Source organism: Brassica rapa, chromosome A08, assembly GCF_000309985.2.
Source record: "Brassica rapa cultivar Chiifu-401-42 chromosome A08, CAAS_Brap_v3.01, whole genome shotgun sequence".
Classification (NCBI taxonomy): domain Eukaryota; kingdom Viridiplantae; phylum Streptophyta; class Magnoliopsida; order Brassicales; family Brassicaceae; genus Brassica; species Brassica rapa.
The window spans coordinates 11,924,738-11,948,864 of record NC_024802.2 but is presented as its reverse complement, the minus strand read 5'-3'; the positions used below and the strand labels follow the sequence as shown (position 1 = coordinate 11,948,864).

The window sequence follows — 24,127 nt, the reverse complement described above, 5'->3', positions numbered from 1 at the left end:
AGTTAAAGATATTTCCTAAATCTAAACTAAATTTACCCTAAATCTTGCAAAGAATATTTTCTCTCACATTTTTCTCTCAAAGAACTTGCAGTGACTAAGACATGCTTCAATGAGATCAAAAGAGATAAAAGCAGCTAAAACCAAAAGTATTTGAAGTTGAAAGAGTTGTCTTTTCGCCATCTACTTTTCTAAGTTGATAAAGAAGCTAAAACTAAGAGTATTTGAAGTACTCAAATTCTAAGTGTATTATTTTTTGTGTGTTTTCTGTTTTGGTATCCTCCAAGTGAAAGAGTACATTAAGATTGAACCCTCTTAATGACAATATCGAATATAATGTTATTTAGGGATTTGTTTAGGGTTTACGGTTTGTTTAAGGTTTAGGAATTTGTTTAGGGTTTCTTTAGGGTTTGTTAATGGTTTATTGCATAAGACTATGGGTTTGGGGGTTTGTTTAGGGTGTAGTGATTCTGACCAAAAACTACAAAGAGTACTTAAATATTCTTTTGCAAAAACTAACAACATACTTAAACATTCTCGAGTTTGTTACAAAAACATTCTTGATCTGTCTCCCTTGATAGAGACTGAGACGTTTGTAGCTCATACTGTGATTCTGAAGATTCATGAGAGACAGTACCACCTGGGGCTTCTTACTTTAACTCTGACTAGTCTGTGAGAGCCTCACCAATTGTGAAGACCAATAATGGCCGAGACAGCATCTAGATAAAGATGTACACAGTAATTGAGACTCAAAGTCACATTAGTGGAGGCTCTTGTTCCTTCTTCTTCCTGTCTCACAATCCATTAGTAAAGCTTCTCCTGTAAAACAAGAAGAAGAAGTCAAATTCATTGGAAAAATTTAAATGTCAAATTCACATGAAAATGTGACAAAAACAAGAACGCTGAAACATTCTGAAACGCAGCCACCAAAGGGGAAACTGTGGGATACATGATTCGAGTTGTTCATATACCACTAAACATAACTACAGTAGACAGTTTAGATATCAAAGGACACAATTTCGTATCAATAAGACTGCGTAGCTTCAAAGATCAGAACATAAGACCCTAATGAATGAAGTCGCTCCTATTTCTATCTAATTTTTCAAATAACTTGGCCTGAGTAACAACAAAAATAAGCAGTTTGAGATCAAAAGAAGAAGACTCGAAATCGCCATTGAAGGGGAAGAAGGAGATCGGCGGAGAAGAAGATAGGTTAATCCGATGTCTTTACCTTTTTTTTTATTTTATCGTGTATTTTATATATATTTTTTCTTTATGTTTTTACCTTTTTTAATATTAAATCAATTATTATTAATTCATATTAATTGGTTAATTTTAAGGGTATAATAGTATTAACAGAAATCTAGATCCTATTTTCCTAAATAATCTTCTGAAAATCTTATTGAGACAAACCTAAGTTGAGAATGTCCTATTTTTTCAATTTTCCCAAAAAAAAAATCATCTTGTAGTATTATATCTCAACATTATTGTATCTTTGCACAAAAGTTCTAAGTCTCCACACACTATATGCTACAAAGAAGAATGGCATCACCATAAAAGCAAAAGCTTTGAGATTTAATATCTCCTCAACATACCATTACAAATCAAATCACCACGGATTTGCTACAAAATGGCGAAGATCATTCTGTCTTTTTATCGAGCTTCTTCTTGGTCTCCCCGCTATAAGGACCAACATGATAAGCATGCTTCTGAACCGCAGCAAAGATAACCATCTCCACACATACCAACACATTCTGAATAGCTTCCTGGATTTGTTCCACCTCCAACCAGAAATGGTGTGATTTGATCACTCCCATTGCCACCAGAATGTCTAGTGCTATTCCCTGCCGTTTCGTAACCAAATGAATTTATAAAAAATCCTAAGATGAGCTTCTTGCCTTTGAGTGATTATGCAAACGTTTTACCTGCCAGAAGCAAAAGAAGACGATTCCTTTGATGCAGAGGAACTTTGCGAGTGGGTTATGAGGAGCAAGCTCCTTAGCAAACACGTGGTAGAAGATCACAAGTGAATACAAGGCCAGAGAAACCGAGACATTGAGAACGATAGTGAATGTCCAGCTCAACCAAGACGGATAAAACCCGACTATTTGTAAAGCAATCATCAAGATAGAGCACACGGGTCTGATGACCACAAACTGCCAAGTCCAGTATTTTAAGAGTTTCAGAGTGCGATGATCCAGACGGACTACATGAGGCTGTCAAAGCAATAAACACACAGCAATTTATTTAGTTTAAAGAGGCATATAGATTTACAAGTGACCCTTTAAAGATATATAGATACAAACCTGGAAGAGAGTCATAGGGAAAGAATGGTGAATCTCTCTGCCTTTGATTCCATCAGGCACAATGTTTTTGCTGATGGATATGTTCAAGTAACTATACATCAACGCCAAGAACTTCGCAATGACCTAAAATACCAAACCAAGAACAAGTAAGAACCTCTATATAACGTTGAAGACTAACCAAAAATAAAGCAATAAAGGGAATACTCACGAGAGCTTCGTAGCATTCTTTGATGGATTCAAGAAAGAGGAAGAAGGTTTCGCTTCCTTTGACATCTAACAAACCAACAAAGGAAACAACAGCGTAGATAGGAGCCATGAGAACAATGACGAGTATCGCCTTCTGTTCCTTGGGGTTCTTCCAGTGAAAGAGATGCTGAGACACAAGCTGTATCGTCAAATGGAGCGTGATCAAGACAGAGAACGCTGAGCAGTAAAAAGTGATCTGTGGAGGCTTCAGCTTCGTTAGGTCCATCATTGTGTTCCCTGCACAAACACTTTAGCATCAAGAAGCCACAGAGTATGCTATGCACAAGAATTATAATCAAGCATACATCTCAATCTTCACAACAGCAATGAAAGCAAGCTAAGTAGCATAAAGAGAAAGACAAAAAGCTCAAAACTTTTTGACTGATTGAAAAAAACACGTGAATCAGAATCGGTGAACGCTGTAAACCCAATCAGACCCATTAATCTGAAAGGACGATTTTTCGATTTTTTTTGTTTGTTCTTAATTTTCCTATAAAAGTGTGATTTAGAAGCTAAAGAAGCAATGAGATGTCTGTGAATCTGATCAAAGCTAAACATAAGAGCTAACCAGAGAGAGAGAGAGAGAAGAACTAACCGGAGAAAAGAAGAAGAAGAGCGATGACAACTGTGTGAGAGGCGTAAGTAGAATCAGATCTCTCCTCTTCTTGAGGAGAAGAAGATTGATGGAACCGCGAGTGGGTCCTACTGATGAGGTTATAATTATTATAATAATGCCACGTGAGTCGCCACGATTTGCATAAACAAGTCGGCACTGATCATCCACCTGTGCCTCTGTGAGTCGTTCACACGATCTTCGATTTGTTGGATAAAGAAAGAAGTCGTTATGATTAAAATATTTCATTAAGGAAATGCTTCGAGAGAACGTTTGATTCCATGTGGCACAAGGTTTTGTTGCTGATAGATAAGTTCAAGTTCAAGTAATTACACATCAATGTCAAGAGTTTCACAAATAGAATTCGAACACGACTCTTTTCCAGGCTTGTGGTTCATTAAACTTTTTTTTTTGGACTAAGCCTAAAACATAGGCACTTGAAACTGAAATCAAACGGTTTGTTACTTGTTTTGCTCTTCAAAATTTCGTATTGCTGGTAAAATTATAGTTGGAATAGTGAAATATACATTTGCTAGAAGCAACGAGATAGCATGCAACGTGAATAACATTTGCAATAATGGTGTTTTTTAGTCCCATCTATCACTGTATCACCCCATCTTTATTAGCAACAGTAATGATTTTTCATCCTTTAGTCTTTTGTAGATAAGATTTTCACAGATATTGTCCCTTTTCTAGTTAAATTCCCAACTTTTTTTTCATTAATTTAAGTAAATATTATGTTTTCTAGACAGTTCGACGTACTTAAAAAGCTAGCTATTTATGAATAGTGGTTGGGAAAAAACAAAGTGCAACGATATCTGCGTGCGAGTGTCATTTGAATATCTTATTTTTTAGTTTCCCAACGGTTAAGTATTTACATACTCTGGCATATATATATATGTATGATATCTCCATCAATGAGAGTAAAGAAAATCAAACAAAAGAAGACTTTGTGAGAGGTAAGAAACTCCTTGTGCTTGTACATACTACACTAAAACCTCTTCTTCTGTGTCTCTAGATTTGAAACGAAAACGTTCAGAATGGGTTTTCTTTTTTTGTCAGAATGGGTTTAACTTTGAGAATGTGGGTTGCAAGTCTGCTCCTCCTTACACATCTTCTTCATGGAGCTCTCTGTTGGGGAGACGATGGTCATTATGCTGCAGTTGAAGGGGTTGCACCTGCAACAGGTTAAATATAATATTAGTGAGTTTTATTCATTGTATACAAAGATAATGTAGCTCAGTGGGTACAAAGCCTGCTTTCTTGAACCCCCATTCCCGAGTTCAAACCCCCTAGATACCATTTTTTTCTTATTTTTATAAAAAGTATTTTATATTGGGCTGAAACTAAAACATTTGACACCCCTAAAAAGAGAGGCTGGGTCCGCCACTGTGTTGGGGAGACGATGGTCATTATGCTGTCTGCAAAATAGCTCAGGTGAAACAGAATGATCTCTGTGATTATATATAGATCTGAGAACTATAGTGAACCGTTTTATTAATATGGGGAGAGAAACAAACTTTGTAGGGATATTTTGAGGAAGAAACTGTAGTTGCAGTGAAGAAACTTCTGCCAGCGTATGCAGATGGTGAACTAGCAGCTGTTTGCTCATGGCCTGATGAAATCAAACGCCTCCCTCAGTGGAAATGGACTGCAGCTTTGCATTTTGCTGATACACCTGATGACAAATGCTACTATGACTATTCTCGTTGGTTTCTTTTTCTTGCAAATGTTAATTCATATGTTTCTGTTTGACATTGGCAATAAATTGTAAGATTCTTGTCTTTTTATGTGAAGGGGACTGCCCTAATGACTGGTGTGTGACAGGAGCAATCTTCAATTACACAAACCAACTGATGTCAGCTTCTAAAGACTCACAGAGTATTGTCCACTGTGAGTGAGAATTTTAGTGTTATGTTTCAGTTTATACATGTGTCATATAGGTTACATGGAATTTACTGTTACTACTTTTTTTTTTGCACTTTGCAGATAACTTGACAGAAGCTCTCATGTTCTTATCACATTATATGGGAGATGTCCATCAGGTTAATCAATTGAGGCTACTCTATTCACATTGCACCTGTGATTAGTGTAAAGTAGTAACTGCACAGAGTATGGCTAGTCCCTAATGTGGATTTTGGTTTCTGTTCACAGCCCTTGCATGAAGGTTTTCTTGGAGATCTAGGTGGTAACAAAGTAAAAGTCAACTGGTACAATCAAGAAACTAATTTGCACCGTGTAAGTGTTTTCTTGTCAATCATCTTGATGCTAACACATTATATATTTCATGTTTGTTCGTGAGTCTTGGAAGCGAAAGGATCTAAACTTTGGATGTTGCAAAGATCGAAAATAGTATATGCTATAATCTTCTAATGATCCTAATCCTATATAAAAGCATCACTTTGATTTTGAAGGTTTGGGATGACATGATAATTGAGTCTGCTCTAGAGAAATATTACAATTCAAGCCTTTCAGTCATGATTCATGCCCTTCAAGACAAACTCAAGGTACGGTCTTACATTGCCTCGTTCTAAGCAGTTCCAAGATAAAACTTACCTCACAGTGATTGTTTGTCTTTAACTGCCGTCTTAACATAGTACGGATGGTCAAATGATGTTTGGTCGTGGGGGTCATGTCAACTTAACCAAACAGCCTGCCCAAATCCGTAGGCATCCCTATTTTTAGCTGTCATATTCTTTCTAGATCATTGTTAATGGTTATTCTGTGTTTTTGGTGTTGTCAGATATGCCTCTGAAAGCATTGATCTTGCCTGCAAGTATGCTTACAGAAACGCTACCGCAGGGACTACTTTAGGAGGTATACTTACTCTCTGAGCATTGAAAAGATCTTTCATATAATCTTGCTCAGAACCGTCTTTTAACATGTACAAGTGATCGAACAAGATCCAAATCTAAAAACAAAAAAATTAAGAATTTTTTTAGATAAATACATAAATGAATTAGGTTCTAGAATTTTATATAAATCCGGTGCTTATGATTTCAAAAGAACATTATACATGTATAGATGGAGTTATTTTATTTTGTTAAACTACATTATTAATTTGTTAAATATTCTGTTAATATTTTTTGAACAGAACTTAGAAATAATTTAAGACCGCTGATGTTAGCTTTCTAATATGCAATGATGTTCTGATTTTATCCCAAATTTCTTTCCGAAGATTACTACTTCCTCTCTCGGCTGCCCGTTGTAGAGAAGAGAATTGCACAAGGCAGGCGGGATTCGCTTGGCAGCGACTCTAAACCGAATCTTTTCTGTGAAACCGAAGCTCGCTACCGCATGAAACTAAGACCGATTAGGCCTTATTGTCTTTTCATAAGCATGCACGTCTCCTAGCTCAGAGCCTCTCATGTAATGGTAGTATTAAAGTTATGTTATGCGTGCTACTGTTCTGAGTTTCAATTATAATAATTAGTAACCTAAGCTCTCATGTAATGATAGTTAAGGTTATGTTATCCGCTGCTATTGTTCTGAGCTTTAAAAGATATCAAACGAAAATATCCTCATTTACGTAGAATAAGAAAATAGTAGAAGCAAATGCTATATTGCTATTAGCATGCATCAAGTAACTTGCAAAAAACTGCATATTTCAGTGAAGTACAAACCTTGAACACAAGTTGTGATGGTGGTATATAGATATAGATAGGTATCTGCAGTCTAACATCGAAAAGATGAAGAAACAGAGCCAAGGCAACTTGCCGAACACCAAATCAATATTTGGGATTTAATCTGGTTTCATCTACAAACATTATGTTGCTTCTTCACCTAAGTGTTGCTAGTTATTAGATGGTTATCCCCGGTTTATGATTATGGTTAAGAATTGGTTTAGTGGTATTAGATGGTTATCCTCGGTTTATGATTATGGTTAAGAGTTGGTTTTAGTTTCCCTTAGCTAACCAACATATATATATTGAACCATGTAACAACCTTTGTTTTTCAAGAAGTTTATTTCATTTCATTCAATACTAGTCATATATATGATAAATGTGATTCTAGTTTTCACAATCTTTATGAATTTTAGGAGCAGATTCTTTATGCAAAAAAAGTTCAACTCAATTGCTAATGTCACACTCTTGTCTTCTTAAGATACCAAGTTCAAAATCAGTTAGTTGTAAAAAAAGTTGGACATCCGGCCTTGATCTTCGTCAAATATTAAGTATTTGCTAATGACTATTCTTCAGTTTGTTGGATCCAAAATATGGTATGCCTTTGATATCTTGCATATTTGCATTGTTTTATCCATTCATCCATGAGCATTTTCATCATATAGATTAGGATTCAGACATGTTTAAGTTGCATTTTGCATACATGAGTCTCTATTAGGTACTGGAGTACCACATGAGGTTATTTGGAGCTCAAAAGAGGTGAAAAGGTGACCATTGGACGAACCGAGCATGGGAGCGACCTCCCGGAGCGACATCACGAAGTCGTTGTGTCCCACTTCTCAGAGCGACCTTCCTAAAGCGACGCCATGAAGTCGCTCGCGTTCTCATTACTCCGAACAGTCTTAGATGACCCTGGAGCGACCTCTCAGAGCGACCTACCAAGGTCGCTCCCGATCCAGAGCGACCCGTTGGAGCGACTGCACAAAGTCGCTCGCGTTTTCACGTCCGGAGCGACACCACCAAGTCGCTCTGACCTCCCTATTGGAGCGACCTTACCAGAGCGACAGGGAGAAGTCGCTCGCGGTTTCATCACTCGGAGACGCGAGAACGAGCCCGGAGCGACCTCCCGGAGCGACACCACGAAGTCGCTCGCATCTCACACCCCTCTCGGAGCGACCTCCCAAAGCGACACCCCGAGGTCGCTCGCGTCTCTATGGCGAGACGACACGAAGCGAAGCCTGGAGCGACCTCTCAGAGCGACCCACTGAGGTCGCTCCCGAAGGCCGGAGCGACTTGCCGGAGCGACATGCCGAGGTCGCTCCGCGCCTATTATCTGCTCGATTTCTATTTTACTTAAGGGCCTTTTGGTCATTTCATTATGCATGTTTTACATTTCTAAAACCTATGTTTTAAACATCTTTTGTAGCCACCAGAGGCAGATTATCTTTTATCTTTTGATCTATTGAGAAATACACAAGAACTCTCTTGAGAAGTTCATCTCTTGGGTTTTGATTTGTTATGTTCTTGTGTTGATTTCTTATCTATTTCTTTACATGATTAATCTGAAATCCAATATGGGTTTAAGAGGAATCATGGAGATTAGTGAGTAATCACCTTTGGAATTCATGGGTTAGGGAGATTAAGGGTGATTAGGTTAGAGCTAGGATGTTTTAGTGTAGATCATTCATATTTCCTTGCTAGTAGAGTAATCATAATGCATCTTCTGAGTTGGCCACTCAGTTGTTGATCCTTAGGCATTTCTCACCCGAAAGGTGTTCGATGAAATGCCCGAGACAACTCTCCTAGGCTTTTAGTATACTTTGCCAAAGACATTTGTTGTTAAAGGTGCTAAGATAGCTAATAGACTTGTTAGTAATGATTGCTTTCATATTATTCAACCAAAGACATTTGATGTTTGAGATATGTTAGCAAATGAGCATTCATCTAGACATAGAGCTTGCTTAGAATTGTGTCTAGGCTTAAGGTTGATAGTTTGATTGATCATTTGCCATCCTTAGTTCGATACTTGATCACCCAAGGTCTAATCCCTATGCCCATGAGTTCTCTTTTCCCTTAGTCAAGAAAGTATCATTCTGTTATTGCTTTCTAGTATTAGTAGTAGTTTAAAACTCATCTAAATCATTGGTTGCACTTAGATTAAGTGAGTACTTGCATTCTCAGTGCTTTGATATCCCTCAGAACTGGTTCGACAATCTTTTATACTACAACATTTGTCTTAGGAGCCTTGAAAACTCCTAACATCAAATTGGCGTCGTTGCCAAATTCTGAGTAGATTTGAACATTGAGATTTAGTCACTTGCTTGAGACTAAGTCATTTTTATTTTCTTTTGTTACTGATTCTCTTTCTTCACCTCCCTTTAATCTACAGGTGTATGAACTTGAGGAGCAGGGGTCCATCAAACCTAGTTCCAATAGCTGCAGACATCAGAGCTTTAGAGAGAGAGTGTGCTAGAAATAGAAGAGAAGAAGAGCAACAGGCTCACTTGCAGAGATTGAGTACTGATATGGGAGACATACCTCAAAACCAACAGCGAGCAGCTCGACCCATTGGCACTTACGACCGCCCCAACATTCATGGTCATAGATTGGGAATCCGAGCACCCGCTGTGGCAGCCAACAACTTTGAGATCAAATCAGGACTCCTCAACGTGATCGAGAACAACAAGTATCATGGCTTGGCTCTAGAGGATCCATTTGATCACTTGGACAGGTTCGACAGCTACTGTGGGTTGTCAAAAACCAATGGTGTGTCCGAAGATGCCTTAAAGCTCAAGCTATTCCCTTTCTCTTTGGGGGATAAGGCACGTCAGTGGGAGAAGTCTCTACCCAGTGACTCCATCACCACTTGGGATGACTGCAAGAAAGCATTCTTGGAGAAGTTCTTCTCTACTTCAAGAACTGCTAAGCTGAGAAACGAGATTTCCAGCTTTCAACAGAAGAACTTGGAAGGCTTCAGTGAAGCCTGGGAGAGATTCAAGGGCTACCAAGCTCAATGCCCACACCATGGCTTTTCTAAGGAGAGCTTGCTGAGCACATTCTACCGTGGTGCTCTTCCTAAGTACAGAGCCAGACTGGATACAGCTAGCAATGGGTTCTTCTTGGGAGAACTGAGGAGGATGCAGAAGAGCTGGTTGACAACATGGTAAAGAGTGATGCAGTCTACAGTGGAGACCACGACAGAGGCAGTAGAACAGATGATAAGCAGACGAGGAAAGAGATCAAAGCTTTGGAAGACAAGATCGACCTACTCATTGCTGAAAAAGCCACCCAAGAGCAGCTGAAGTTTGTTGGTAACTCCAAGCAGGAAGATCCACTTGCTGTCAATGAGGTTGAGGGTTTGGAAGGTCAAGAGGAGTTGTGTTTCATTAACAACAATGGTAGCTGGTACAAAAAGGAGCCCAACTTTCAGTACAACAACTACCAACAGAAATCCTATCCCAACAACCAACAGAGTGGTTATCCGCCTAGAAACAACCAGCAAGGCAGCTATCAGCCTCAGCAAAACCCCTCGTCTGGTTCCTCTGCTCCTCAAGAGAGCAGCACTGATACCTTACTGAAACAAATCTTGGAGTCTCAGACTAGAAGTGAGAAGCAAGTTGGTTATGAGTTGAAGAACCTTCATTCCAAGATTGATGGGAGCTACAATGAGCTCAACAACAAATTCTCACACCTTGCTTCTACAGTCAGGAATTTAGAGAATCAATTTGCTTCCATGAACACTCACCAGAATCGCCAGCAAGGATCTCTACCTGGAAAGTCTGACCAAAATCCCAAGGAGGCCAAAGCTATCACCCTTAGGAGTGGTAAGCAGTTACCTCCTAGAACCCTCACCAAGGATGCTGAGAAACTAGGTGAGGGGGTTGCCATCAACATAGATGATGAAGTGGTGATTGTTGATGAGAAGATCAATGACGAGATCTTGGAGAAGATAGTGGAAGCCAAAGGTAAAGGAAAGGTTGGGGAAGAGAAGAAGACAGTAAAGGATGGTGAAGTTGTTACTCCAGCAAGTGAAAGTTCTTTTGTTCCTCCTCCATATGAACCCAAACTTCCATTCCCTGGTAGATTCAAGAAGCAGCTGCTAGAGAAGTACAAGGCTCTGTTTGAGAAGCAAATGAGTGAAGCTCAGGTTGCAATGCCCATCATCGATGCTTTCATGTTGATTCCTCAATACAACAAGTTCCTGAAAGATGTTGTAGCTGCAAAGAAGAAGGAGATGGAAGGCATGATGATTCTTACCCATGAGTGCAATGCCATCATCCAGAGGCTTGATGTTCCAGAGAAATTAGAGGATCCAGGAAGCTTCACACTACCTTGTGCTCTTGGACCTATGCTATTTGAGAAAAGTCTTTGCGATTTGGGAGCTAGTGTCAGCTTGATGCCTTTGTCTGTTGCAAAGAAGCTCGGATTCACTCAGTACAAGAAGTGTAGACTCTCTCTGGTGTTAGCTGATCGTTCAGTGAAGTACCCTGTGGGCATCTTAGAGGACCTCCCTGTGAAGATTGGAAGGTATGAGATACCTACAGATTTTGTGGTGCTTGAGATGGGTGAGGAGGCTCAAGATCCATTGATTCTAGGAAGGCCATTCTTAGCTACAGCAGGAGCTATTGTTAATGTGAAGGAGGGCACGATTGATCTCCATTTGGGTAAAGAGAACATCCTCCACTTTGACATCAAGGGGAAAATGAGGAAACCAACTGTGTTCGGGCAAACCTTCTACATTGAAGAGATGGGCACTCCTGCTGATGAGCACCTTGAAGAGTTACCACCTGAGGACGACGAGGAGGGAGCATCTCCCTCTACTCATTCCCTATAGAAGATAACCCACCACACTCCCTTGTATATACCATTTCATTTTTGCATATTAGTCTTCTTTTCGGTATCTCTCTCTACTTGACGACACAGAGACTGTGTAACTCAAGTTTGGGGGAGGTACCAAGTATTTGATCATGTTTGCTTTGATGTTGTTTCATTGAGTCATGCATGGCATACCTATTTGCATAGATAAAAAAAAAAAAATCAATCATTTAGTTTGCATCATTTGCATTTTTAGGAGAGTCTATAGCATATAGGTTGCATTCACTTGCATTGGGAGCAATGATTTTGAATGCCTTGTAAAGAACACTACGTTGCACTTGACTAGCTTTTGCACCTCTCAAAAAGACTTGTATGTTTCGAGCCTTGAAAACTCTTCCTGAAACTTGTTGATTGCTGAAACTCAGTCTTTGAAGCCAACTACAACCTTATTTGAACTGAACGAACTTAATGCTTCTTGCTCATGGTCCCTTGTGTACTGAGTCATGGCTATACACACTTGAGTTGTCACATCTTTTATACCAATCTTTTTTGACAAACTCTAGTGGTAGACCACTCCCAAAACCTTTTCCTCCTTTTAAGCTTTCATTGTTTGATGAGTGAGGCCTTTTTCGGAAAGTCTTACATGTGCATAATGTTGAGAGTATCGGGAACGACAATGCTTGATCTTCATTCTTGCTAGATTGGACACTTTATTGTCTAGCTATAGGTGGGGGTGAGTGTTGTGATTATGATTTGGGAGAAATGAAAAAGAAAAAGAATAGACTCTTTGTGCTTAAGTGAATTGTTTTATTGGGACCAGTATAGAAGCCTCTAGCTCAAGTTTTGAAAAGTCTTGGCCCCCAGCCTAAAAAAAAAAAAAAAAAAAAAAAGAGAAAAAGAAAAACGAAAAAAAAAAGAAAAAAAAAAGAGAAAAAGAAAGAAAAGGGGGCTAGCAAAGTTGTTAGGAGCTAAGAAATGTTTTGAGGTTGTGAAAAAATCCCTTGTAGATTTCAAAGAGAAGGAGTTAAAGTTCTTAGGATCTTTTGGTGAGAGATGTGAGTTGGGTTTGACATTGGGAAATGATTGTGTGATTTGTATGTTTGAGAAAAGGGTAGAACAATGGAGATTGAGCATTGTATGCATGAGTTGGTCCCTTTCTTAGATATATTATGTGCAATGTCAAGGCTACTTGTTTTGAGAGTAAACCACCTTAAAGATCATATGTTTTGAACCTCTTGAATCACTTGAATAAAAGCCTTCCCTTACCCAACCAAATGACTTGGACCAATTGACCATTTGCAAGAATTCACCTGATGTTTTGTGCTTAATGAATGTGAGAGTTGGTTGATTTGAATGTGTGGATGCTTGATGATGAGTGTAAGAACAAAAAGAGTTAAGATAGGCCTAGAGAAGCTAGAGTGTAATAAGAGAGTGTGCTAGTTGTGTTTCTTTTGGCTATGTGCTCCCTCCTTCAACCTCTCTCCCTATGAGTTCTAGAAAGTTCACTTGTGGACAAGTAAAAGAACAAGTTTGGGGGAGTTGATATCTTGCATATTTGCATTGTTTTATCCATTCATCCATGAGCATTTTCATCATATAGATTAGGATTCAGACATGTTTAGGTTGCATTTTGCATACATGAGTCTCTATTAGGTACTGGAGTACCACATGAAGTTATTTGGAGCTCAAAAGAGGTGAAAAGGTGACCATTGGACGAACCGAGCATGGGAGCGACCTCCCGGAGCGACATCACGAAGTCGCTGTGTCCCACTTCTCAGAGCGACCTTCCTAAAGCGACGCCATGAAGTCGCTCGCGTTCTCATTACTCCGAACAGTCTTAGATAACCTTGGAGCGACCTCTCAGAGCGACCTACCAAGGTCGCTCCCGATCCAGAGCGACCCGTTGGAGCGACTGCACAAAGTCGCTTGCGTTTTCACGTCCGGAGCGACACCACCAAGTCGCTCTGACCTCCCTATTGGAGCGACCTTACCAGAGCGACAGGGAGAAGTCGCTCGCGGTTTCATCACTCGGAGACGCGAGAACGAGCCCGGAGCGACCTCCCGGAGCGACACCACGAAGTCGCTCGCATCTCACACCCCTCTCGGAGTGACCTCCCAAAGCGACACCCCGAGGTCGCTCGCGTCTCTATGGCGAGACGACACGAAGCGAAGCCTGGAGCGACCTCTCAGAGCGACCCACTGAGGTCGCTCCCGAAGGCCGGAGCGACTTGCCGGAGCGACATGCCGAGGTCGCTCCGCGCCTATTATCTGCTCGATTTCTATTTTACTTAAGGGCCTTTTGGTCATTTCATTATGCACGTTTTACATTTCTAAAACCTATGTTTTAAACATCTTTTGTAGCCACCAGAGGCAGATTATCTTTTATCTTTTGATCTATTGAGAAATACACAAGAACTCTCTTGAGAAGTTCATCTCTTGGGTTTTGATTTGTTATGTTCTTGTGTTGATTTCTTATCTATTTCTTTACATGATTAATCTGAAATCCAATATGGGTTTAAGAGGAATCATGGAGATTAGTGAGTAATCACCTTTGGAATTCATGGGTTAGGGAGATTAAGGGTGATTAGGTTATAGCTAGGATGTTTTAGTGTAGATCATTCATATTTCCTTGCTAGTAGAGTAATCATAATGCATCTTCTGAGTTGGCCACTCAGTTGTTGATCCTTAGGCATTTCTCACCCGAAAGGTGTTCGATGAAATGCCCGAGACAACTCTCCTAGGCTTTTAGTATACTTTGCCAAAGACATTTGTTGTTAAAGGTACTAAGATAGCTAATAGACTTGTTAGTAATGATTGCTTTCATATTATTCAACCAAAGACATTTGATGTTTGAGATATGTTAGCAAATGAGCATTCATCTAGACATAGAGCTTGCTTAGAATTGTGTCTAGGCTTAAGGTTGATAGTTTGATTGATCATTTGCCATCCTTAGTTCGATACTTGATCACCCAAGGTCTAATCCCTATGCCCATGAGTTCTCTTTTCCCTTAGTCAAGAAAGTATCATTCTGTTATTGCTTTCTAGTATTAGTAGTAGTTTAAAACTCATCTAAATCATTGGTTGCACTTAGATTAAGTGAGTACTTGCATTCTCAGTGCTTTGATATCCCTCAGAACTGGTTCGACAATCTTTTATACTACAACATTTGTCTTAGGAGCCTTGAAAACTCCTAACATCAGCCTTTGAAACGGGTTCGGTTCCGAGGTGAACCAGCATCCTTGATATGTCATCTAACTTATTCCTTCCAACTGTGTCTGTTCTTGTGTACCCGATACACCCAAAGACCCGAAGATGTCCAAGATTAGGTTTTCTTTCTCGCAAAACTTCGTATGGAGTTTGTGTAGGAGCTAGTGACCTCGTTGCTACTCTATTAATTATATAGGTAACATGCCTTACAGCTTCTGAGGATAGATAGTTTGGCATACTCATATGTTTTAGAATGCTTCTAGTCATCTCTAGCAATGGTTTACTGCATCTCTCAACTACTTCGTTTTGCTGTGGCGAATATGGTGCAGTAAAATGTCTCTTAATACCATTTTTCTCACAGAAACGATGAAACTCATTAGATGTGAACTCTCCTCCTCTGTCTGTCCGGAATGTTTTAATACTAGCTCTTGTTTCTTGCTCAGTTTGCGCCTTGGATATCTTGAACTTGTCAAACGCTTCATTCTTTTCCTATAATAAGATAGTCCACATGTAGCGAGAGTAATCATCAATGATTACAAACACATATCTATTTTGTGCTAGTGAAGAAGATGTGAACGGTCCGCAAAGGTCTCCATGTACTAACTCACGAGGTTGTGTGGCTTGGTATGTGCTTGTTTGAGGAAATCTTTGTCGTGTTTTTTTCCTCGTAGACAAGATGCAAAAGTTTCTTTCTCCATTGTCATTTTCGGTAAGCCAACTACTGGTTTATTGTTAGCCATTAACTTCATGGTCTCGACATTAACGTGTCCCAATCATGAATGCCATTTATTTTCCTCGTTTGAACCTATCAGTTGTAAGCACTTGATCCTCTCCACTTCTATGATCCCCCTATATAATTGATTCTTGGATCTATTTGTCTTCACTACTAGGTATCCGTTTCGATCCTATAAAATTTGATGATCATTCTTCATATGAACCTCACACCCTGCTTCCCTGACTTGTCTCAAACTTATGATATTGCTTTTTAAGCTTGGAATAAAGTACACATTGTTAAGGACTTTTCTATCGCCATTTTTGAGTAAGAAACGTACTGAGCCTTTTCCTTTTATTTCTATATGTATGTCATCGCCAAATTTCACCATTCCCTTAATTGTTTCATCAAGATCGAAGAAAAATAGACGATATCCACTCATATGGTTGCTGGCTCTGTTGTCAAGATACCACAAGTAGGTTGAGTCTTGATCAATATCAAACGAGCTTGTCTTTACCTTCTGCCCATTTAAGTATACAATTTCATGCAGCACCAGATTGTCAGCCTCTTGTGTATCATCATCCTTCTTCTCTACCGTTTCTTGAAATTTAAGTAACTTGCCAGGACAGTTCGACATATAATGCCTTAGCTTATCACACCGATAACATGTCACTTTAGAATCGTCTTGATCTTGTCTGTACCACGATCCATAACAACCACGACCTCTACCTCTCTTATACAATCGGGCACGTTGTCCTCTTTCTCTTCCTCTGTTTCCTCCATAGCGTAAAATCTGTGTTTGCATACATGAGCTTTCGTTGATCATCAGGTTCTTCTTCACCATTTTTTTCTCATATGCTTTTAATCTCTCAACAATATCCTCAAAACTGGTAATATTAAGGCCAAGGACTGCTCAAGTGCTACAATAATATGTATGTATTTTTTTAACAAGTTTTGGTTCATCAATGATTTCACCAAATGCAATTGATTTCAATGAGATTTCTGAAAGCTTTCCCACAAACATATCAATCGTATCAAACTCTTTCATCTTGATCATATCAAATTCAGCCATCAAAGTTTGCAGTCTTGCCGCCTTTACCCTATCAGCTCCAACGTGCATTGCTTTTGTGGCTTCCCACACAGCTTTTGCGGTATCAAGATCTCCAAGTTGTAAAATTAAAGCTTTAGGTATAGATTGGAACAATAAGGCAATCGCCATGTTGCTCTTGTTCTCGTCTTTAGTTCCAAGTTCTATAGCTTCTCATACCTTGTTTACCTTGAGTGCAACTTTCATGCGTATGACCTATACTGTGTAATTAGCATAATCTAGCATGAGACACTTGATAGAAGATGGTCCGATCTCCTTTGGTTTGGTTATACCTTCATCTTTCTTGTCGTCACTCATGATGTATTGGTTATCACGATCCTTCTCTTTTTCTTGAACCTGGCTCTGATATCAAATATTAAATCTCGATCTTAAGAACAAAGTTAAGAACTCACTAATAAAAATAACCTTCTTATTAATCTCCTAAGAAAACTCATTTAAAACTTTAAGTTCTCAATCACTCATAAACACTTATGTTATGTTGCATCTCCATATATATAAAATATAAATCCTAAAACCACTTGACACATCTATATAATTAATGTTTAGATAACTCTTAAACATTATAAACTTTCCTATTTCCTAATCCATAACTCGGTAAGAAATAGATAACTTACTCCTTAATTTATTTCAAGCTTAATCCAACGTATACATGTAAGGAAGTCAACGAGAGAGCAAGCCATGTGAAGCGTACCTCCCTCGTTTTGGCTACTAACCCATTCTTTATTACCTACAATCATATGATTTTCATATTCAAATTGATTAATTTTTCTAAAAAATATTATCTTTGATGGACAGTTGGACGTACTTACAAAAATTATTAGTTATGAATAATAAAAGTGCAACGTTATTAGCGTGCGAGTGTCATTTGATAACCCTTACTTTGAATTTTCGATCAGTTAAATATTTACAAACTCTGCATATATATACGATATATCCCCATCAATGAAAAGTATAGAGTAAAGAAAACCAATCAAAAGGCTTTGGTACGGTAAGAAACTCCTTGTTCTCTTCTACCTCTTCTTCTTCTGTCTTTTTAGTTTTCAAATATAGATAGAATTTTTGTTTTCTTTTTGCCAAGATGGGTTTATCGTTGAGAACGTGGGTGGCAAGTATACTCCTCCTTACACATCTCGTCCATGGAGCTCTTGGTTGGGGAGTCGATGGTCATTACGCTGTCTGCAAAATAGCTCAGGTGAAATTTGTTTACAACTACAAGAATGATCTATGTGATTGTATAGATATGAGAAAGCTTTAGTAACTCCTTTGTTTTTACGGTATCTAGAGCCGGTTATGGCCATAGCGAGATGAAAAATTCATCTATGGCTTTCCCAAAATATTAATGGCTAATATGTATATGTATATAGTTTGACCTCCAAATGATGAAAAATATAGGTTTAGTAATTTTCTCAAACTCTATGAATTTTAGGACCGGCCCTGACGGTATCTTCATGTGTCATATGTGATAATGCCAAGTTTTTTCCAATCCTTGTAGAGCTATTTTGAGGAAAAAACTCTAGTTGCAGTGAAGAAAATTCTGCCTGCATATGCAAATGGTGAACTAGCAGCTGTTTGCTCATGGCCTGATGAGATCAAACGCCGCCCTGAGTGGAGCTGGACTTACGCTTTGCATTTTGTTAACACACCTGATAACGAATGCAACTATGAGTATTCTCGTGTTTTTCTGTTCTTGCAAATATTCATTCGCGTTTCTGTTTGACATTGGCAATAAAATGTTTATTCTTCTTGTCTTTTTATGTGAAGGGGACTGCCATAATGACAAGTGCGTGACAGGAGCAATCTTCAATTACACAAGCCAATTAATGTTTCAATTCCACTGTGAGTTAGACTTTTAGTATTAGGCACATACGTGATATAGGTTACATGGAGCATCACAGTTTGACTATTCTCTTTTTATTTGTTTGCAGATAACTTGACAGAAGCTCTCATGTTCGTATCACACTTTATGGGAGATATCCATCAGGTTTCTCAATCTCTTTATCAAATTCAAGTTATATGCAATTGCGTCTGCTGACTCTACTCTGTGCACATTGGACCTGTAATTAGTGTAAAGTAGTACAGAGCCGGTCATGTGATATTTTGGGGGTTATAGATTAATTTATAAAGAATAATGGCTAGTCCTTAATGTGGATTGATTTTGGTTTCCGTTCACAGCCCTTGCATGAAGGTTTTGTTGGAGATCAAGGTGGTAACAAAATCAAACTCAATTGGTACGAACAAGAAACTAATTTGCACCGTGTAAGTGTTTTCTTGTCGATCTTCTTCATGCTACATTAAAATAATCATATATAAAAAGAATCACTTTGATTGTGAAGGTGTGGGATAACAAGATAATTGAGTCTGCTCAAGAGAAATACTACAATTCAAGCCTTTCAGTCATGATTCATTCCCTTCAACACAAACTCAAGGTACGGTCTTACTTTATTTTCTCAGTTTAAGAGCTTTACCAAGTTTTAAGCAGATCCAAGATAAAACTTAACTCACAATGATTGTTTTTCTTAACATGATTACCAAAAATAAATAAAAATATATATGATGTTTGTTTTTAACTGCTGGCTTAACGTAGTACGCCTGGTCAAATGATGTTCCGTCATGGGAGTCATGTCCACCTCACGAAACAGCGTGCCCAAATCCGTAAGCATCCCTATCTCTAAAAGGGGGTACATAGCAAAGCAATTATAGTTTTGTTTTAGCTGCCATATCTTTCTTTCTTTTCTAGATCACCATGCATTAATGTTTATTATGTGTGTTCTTGGTGTTGTCAGATATGCTTCTGAAAGCATTGACCTTGCCTGTAAGTATGCTTACAAGGACGCTGCCCCAGGGACTACACTAGGAGGTATACTAACTCTCTGAGCATTAGAAAAGATGATTCACTATGAAACAAGATCATCTTAGCGTTTCTAATATGCAATGATGTTCTGATTTCTCTCACATTTTCTGCAGATGACTACTTCCTCTCTCGGCTGCCCATTGTAGAGAAGAGAATTGCACAAGGCGGGATTCGCTTGGCAGCGACTCTAAACCGAATCTTTTCTCCCAAACCGAGTCTCGCTGCCGCATGAAATTAAGACTCTCATTAAGGCTATGTGATGATTGCTATTGTTCTGAATTTTTATTTTAATAATTAGTAACCTAAACTATCATGTATTAGCTAAGGTTATGTTATAGCTTCTATTGTTCTGAATTTTTATTTTAATAATAAGTAGTACTAACCTAAACTATAATGTATTAGCTAAGGTTATGTTATAGCAGGCTATTGTTCTGCTATTGTTCTGAGTTTAAAATACGTAGTAACCTAAACTCAGGCTATTGTTCTGAGTTTAAAACTATATCAAACGGTAAACGAAAATATCTACATTTACATAGAACAAGAGGATAATAGAAGCAAATGCAATTAGCATGCATCAAGTAACTTGCAAATAACTGCATATTATACTGAAGCTGCAAACCTTGATCACAAGTTGTGATGGTGATATACAGATAGATATCTGGAGTCTAACATCGAAAAGAAGAGAAGGAAACAGAGCCAAAGTCAACTTGCCAAACACCAAAATCAGTATAGATTCGTTGGAAAAAATCGGCAAGTCATCCTTGGCTCAACTTCATTCTCTATTCTTCCATGCAAGACCCTCTGATACACCAAGAGACTCTCATAATCATCATCCATCCTTTTTTGTTCTCTCTAACTCACTCTCTTAATTATCTTGTGATGTCAAAACACTTACTCGTGGTGAAGGTATTTATAGGAACATGTAGAGGGAAATGTGTGGTTTAACTTAATTGAAATATAAAGTTTTCTCATGCATGGTTTTAGACCTGTTAGTGCATGCAAGCAAGAAAACGAATGGCATGTTGACCACAACCGTATATTGAAGAATATAATTACTCTAAAAGATTGGCTGACCTTGTATTATCAAATTATTCGAATTCCAATTTTATGTGAATAATTAATATTCGTACTAACACTACTCCAAAGGTATCGTATATATAGTCTGCGACATTAAAATCTACGTGTCGCATGTTTCTTAGGATTGGAATCATAGTTTTGTGGTTGATCGACAAAAAGGAAGTACAATACAGAGATTCTTTATAATGTGTATACTTTATTTTCCAAAAAATTGCCAAGAATATAGATATAATCGGGTAAAATGGAATATAAACATATATAAAAAATCTGGGATTGTCCTTTGAGTTGAGAATATATTATTTGCAGGCTCATCACATTACGAAAGGAGCACTAAGTTCTGTTTACCATTATAATTTATATTTGTGTTATGATCCCCAATCTGATATTCAACCCATAATTGTTTTTTAGAATGGGGCTTTTACTTTTATTTTAGATTTAATTTTGCTTTAGTAAATTGAAATATGTTGTAAAATTTATCAATATATGTTATTATGTATATGTAATTATTTAATTTTATTATTTATAAAATATTTAATAAATGTATTAAGTTATTTTATATTTATTAATTGGTTCAGTAATTTATTTATGAATTGTAAATATATAAATGTTATTGAAATGTTATTTCATTATCTATAAATCAAAAATTAAATATACTTAATTTAATTATGGATTTTTTATTATTTAAAATTAAATATTCAAAGAAATACTTTTAACATGCAATCTTAGAAAGGGATATTATCTCTTATGATATCTTATTTTGAAAATATTCAAATAAATATGCTAAGCTATGACGTATATTTAATAATAACTAAATTAAATAAATGTAATAGTCCTTTTTTTTTGTCACAACTGCAATTCATTCATAATTAACTTAGTTTGGTGGGGGCATTAAATCGTCCACAACCACCTCTTGTTCAAACAACAACAAAGCATTCTTAGCAAGTCTATCAGCCTCACTATTCCTCTCTCTCGGAATCCATTCAAAAGCCACCCGATCGAATTCGCTGGCTAGTATCAAGATGTCTTCAACAACTCCGTATAGCTCCAGTGGCGAGTCTCTCTTATTAATAGCAGAGATAAGTTGCGCTGAATCTGATTCAAACCGCACTTCCTTGATCTCTTGGAGTCGACATGTTGTCACCGCTTCCTTAAGAGCCAGTCCTTCCGCCACAATGACCGAGTAGATATCCCTCATACCTTTCTTTCGCAAATTCCTCTGTTCTCGGTTCATCAGAATTCACCCGAGTCCCGCAGTCATTGTTGTAGCAGACCAAGCCGCATCCGATCTAGCTATAGTATCTGTTTCCAGGGAAGGTGGTTTGGAGGCGCGGAGGTGGATAGTACCATCCTTATCCTGTGCCATAGACCATTCTCTTGCTGCACAAATCGCTTGCGAGAGGGTGTCAGCAGGAGCCCCTGCAAAATTTTCAAAGACATACTTGTTGCGAGCTTTCCATAACGACCAAAATATCCAGGGGATCAGAGGGGTGGAAATTATTCCGGTAGGCGGGAGGCATTGCTTCAGGTGCAACTCATCCCAATCTGCTCTCAAATCTGTCAATCCGCTCACTTCAAAATTACCAACGAATGGAGATAGTTTCCAAACCTCTCTCGCAAACGGGCAGTGAAACAAGAGATGATTGATAGATTCTGAGCTCCCGCACCGCTTACATTTAGGGTCGACATTTATGTGCCGAGCTAGGAGTCTTTCTCCCACAGGCAGAATGCCTTTCAGACTTTTCCAAGTAAACATCTTTACTTTGGGTGCTAACTTCAGGTTCCAAACTGTTATTTTCCAATCAAACTCAGGCGTGGTTTCGTCCTCTAGGATCTCTTCTGTAACGTCCGCAATGGCCACATGGTAGCCTGACTTGACCGAGTAGACGCCTGTCCTAGTTCCAAGCCATTTTAGTGCGTCGGGGGCGCCTTTGGTACTTGGTTGGAGTCTTAAAATTTTGTCTTCTTCGAATGGCAAAACCCTCTGGATCATGCCCCTGTTCCATTCTCCAGTCTCCTCCTGAATTAGCTCTTTAACAGTTAGGTTAGCGGTCTCTCGAGTAGCTGGACCCATGGGTCGACATGGGGAGTCTAGACTTAACCACGGCTCATTCCATATGCTGATAGAGGCACCATCTCCTACCACCCATCCAAGATTTTTGATCAGTAGGTCTATACCTACTAGGATGCTGTGCCAACCATGGGATGCCGAGATTGGCTGGCTGCACTTCAGGAGGTCTCCATCCGGACAGTATTTGCTCAACAAAATTCTTCCCAGCAAGCAGTCTGGGTTTTCCAATAATCGCCAACTGATTTTTGCGAGATAGGCGTCATTGAAGGTCTGTACATCCCTAATGCCCAGTCCTCCATTGCATTTAGATAGTGTCATCTTTTCCCAGGCAATCCAGGCCATTTTCCGTTTCCCGGTTCGGTCATCCCACCAGAATCGTTTTAGAGCGGATTGGATGCGGTTACACAGCGAAATAGGCAGTTTAAAACAAGTCATGGAGTAAGATGGAATAGGTGAAAGCACACTTTGCAGCATCACCATCTTTCCCGCTGATGACAAATACCTATTAGACCAGCCGCTTGCCTTCTGTTTTATGCAGTCTACGATGGAGGAGAACAGATCTCTCTTCTTCCGCCCAAAGAGTTCCGGGAGACCGAGATATTTACCAACACCGCCTTCTTTCAAAATTTGCAGCTCCGAGTGGATCATCTGTTTTAGGGCTGCCGGTGCCTTGCGAGAGAAGGTAATGGATGACTTTTCTGCGTTTATTAGCTGGCCAGAAGCTTCCTCGTACCTTTTCAGGATCGCTTTGAGTGTGATCGCCGCCTCCTTGTCCGCTTTTAGGAAGAACATAGTGTCATCCGCAAATAGAAGGTGGTTTATACGGGGACTCCCCCTTGCAACTCTGATTCCTTGGATCCGTCCTTCCTCTTGTGCTTTGTTACATAGACCCGAGAGTACTTCACTACACAGTATAAATATGTAGGGTGAGAGGGGATCGCCTTGACGAATCCCTCGGCTCGGTATAACCTTTCCTCTAGGCGAACCGTTAATGAGCAAGGAGTATGTAACTGATGAGATACACTGCATGATTAAACCAATCCAAAGGTGGTGAAATCCGAGTCTCTCAAGCACAGCGGAGATGAAATCCCATTCAAGGCGATCATAAGCTTTACTCATATCGGTCTTTACCGCCATCGCAACTCTTTTCTCAGCTCGGGACGTCTTCAGGGTGTGTAAAACTTCATGAGTAATGAGCACATTGTCTCCTATCACTCTTCCCAGGACAAAGGCCGACTGATTTTCGGAAATGATCTTGTCAAGTAGAGGTTGTAGGCGCTTTTGGAGAATCTTTGAGTAGATCTTGTAGTACACATTGCACAGCGCGATAGGCCTATACTCCGATACTCGCTGAGGATTTGTAATCTTAGGGATCAACCGCACGTGGGTGTCATTGATACCTTTGGGGAGGTTCCCGGACCTGAACGCAAGCTGTATTTCCGTGACTAGGTCTGAGCCTATCTCGCTCCAGTTAGTGTGGTAGAAACTTGCAGAAAATCCGTCT

The 24,127-nt window shown here is 39.0% G+C and overlaps 3 protein-coding genes and 1 non-coding gene across 4 annotated transcripts; 2 read left to right on the top strand and 2 right to left on the bottom strand.

Annotated features, from left to right (window-relative positions):
• Positions 1-1,444: 1,444 nt before the first annotated feature.
• Positions 1,445-3,381, bottom strand: LOC103834188 (transmembrane protein 184 homolog DDB_G0279555). Its single transcript, XM_009110245.3, has 5 exons — positions 3,145-3,381; positions 2,512-2,786; positions 2,304-2,426; positions 1,923-2,213; positions 1,445-1,841 (listed from the first exon to the last, which is right to left on the bottom strand). Exons 2-5 carry the CDS (start codon positions 2,776-2,778, stop codon positions 1,638-1,640), a joined length of 885 nt encoding a protein of 294 aa, XP_009108493.1. The 5' UTR covers positions 2,779-2,786; positions 3,145-3,381; the 3' UTR covers positions 1,445-1,637.
• A 218-nt stretch (positions 3,382-3,599) lies between these two features.
• Positions 3,600-6,694, top strand: LOC103834186 (endonuclease 3-like). Its single transcript, XM_009110243.3, is given in 12 exon segments — positions 3,600-4,121; positions 4,225-4,349; positions 4,535-4,599; positions 4,690-4,870; positions 4,960-5,055; positions 5,152-5,207; positions 5,317-5,400; positions 5,577-5,669; positions 5,760-5,827; positions 5,906-5,979; positions 6,341-6,393; positions 6,395-6,694. Coding segments are annotated over 11 exon segments (963 nt in total). The 5' UTR covers positions 3,600-4,121; position 4,225; the 3' UTR covers positions 6,464-6,694.
• A 3,015-nt stretch (positions 6,695-9,709) lies between these two features.
• LOC117127627 lies at positions 9,710-9,816 on the bottom strand. Its single transcript, XR_004450647.1, has one exon. It is a non-coding gene; the product is annotated as a small nucleolar RNA R71 (small nucleolar RNA).
• A 4,775-nt stretch (positions 9,817-14,591) lies between these two features.
• Positions 14,592-20,108, top strand: LOC103834187 (endonuclease 3-like). Its single transcript, XM_033278156.1, has 7 exons — positions 14,592-17,819; positions 18,120-18,343; positions 18,375-18,463; positions 18,553-18,608; positions 18,800-18,883; positions 18,961-19,053; positions 19,212-20,108. Exons 1-7 carry the CDS (start codon positions 17,706-17,708, stop codon positions 19,281-19,283), a joined length of 732 nt encoding a protein of 243 aa, XP_033134047.1. The 5' UTR covers positions 14,592-17,705; the 3' UTR covers positions 19,284-20,108.
• Positions 20,109-24,127: the final 4,019 nt, after the last annotated feature.

Coding starts and splice junctions, on each gene's coding strand:
- LOC103834188 (XM_009110245.3), bottom strand. CDS start 2,778: ATGATGGACCTAACGAAGCTGAAGCCTCCACAGATCACTTTTTACTGC. Junction 2,427..2,511: donor AAGAATGCTACGAAGCTCTC/GTGAGTATTCCC, acceptor TTGGTATTTTAG/GTCATTGCGAAGTTCTTGGC. Junction 2,214..2,303: donor TCCCTATGACTCTCTTCCAG/GTTTGTATCTAT, acceptor TTGCTTTGACAG/CCTCATGTAGTCCGTCTGGA.
- LOC103834187 (XM_033278156.1), top strand. CDS start 17,706: ATGGGTTTATCGTTGAGAACGTGGGTGGCAAGTATACTCCTCCTTACA. Junction 17,820..18,119: donor CTGTCTGCAAAATAGCTCAG/GTGAAATTTGTT, acceptor CAATCCTTGTAG/AGCTATTTTGAGGAAAAAAC. Junction 19,054..19,211: donor CCCTTCAACACAAACTCAAG/GTACGGTCTTAC, acceptor GGCTTAACGTAG/TACGCCTGGTCAAATGATGT.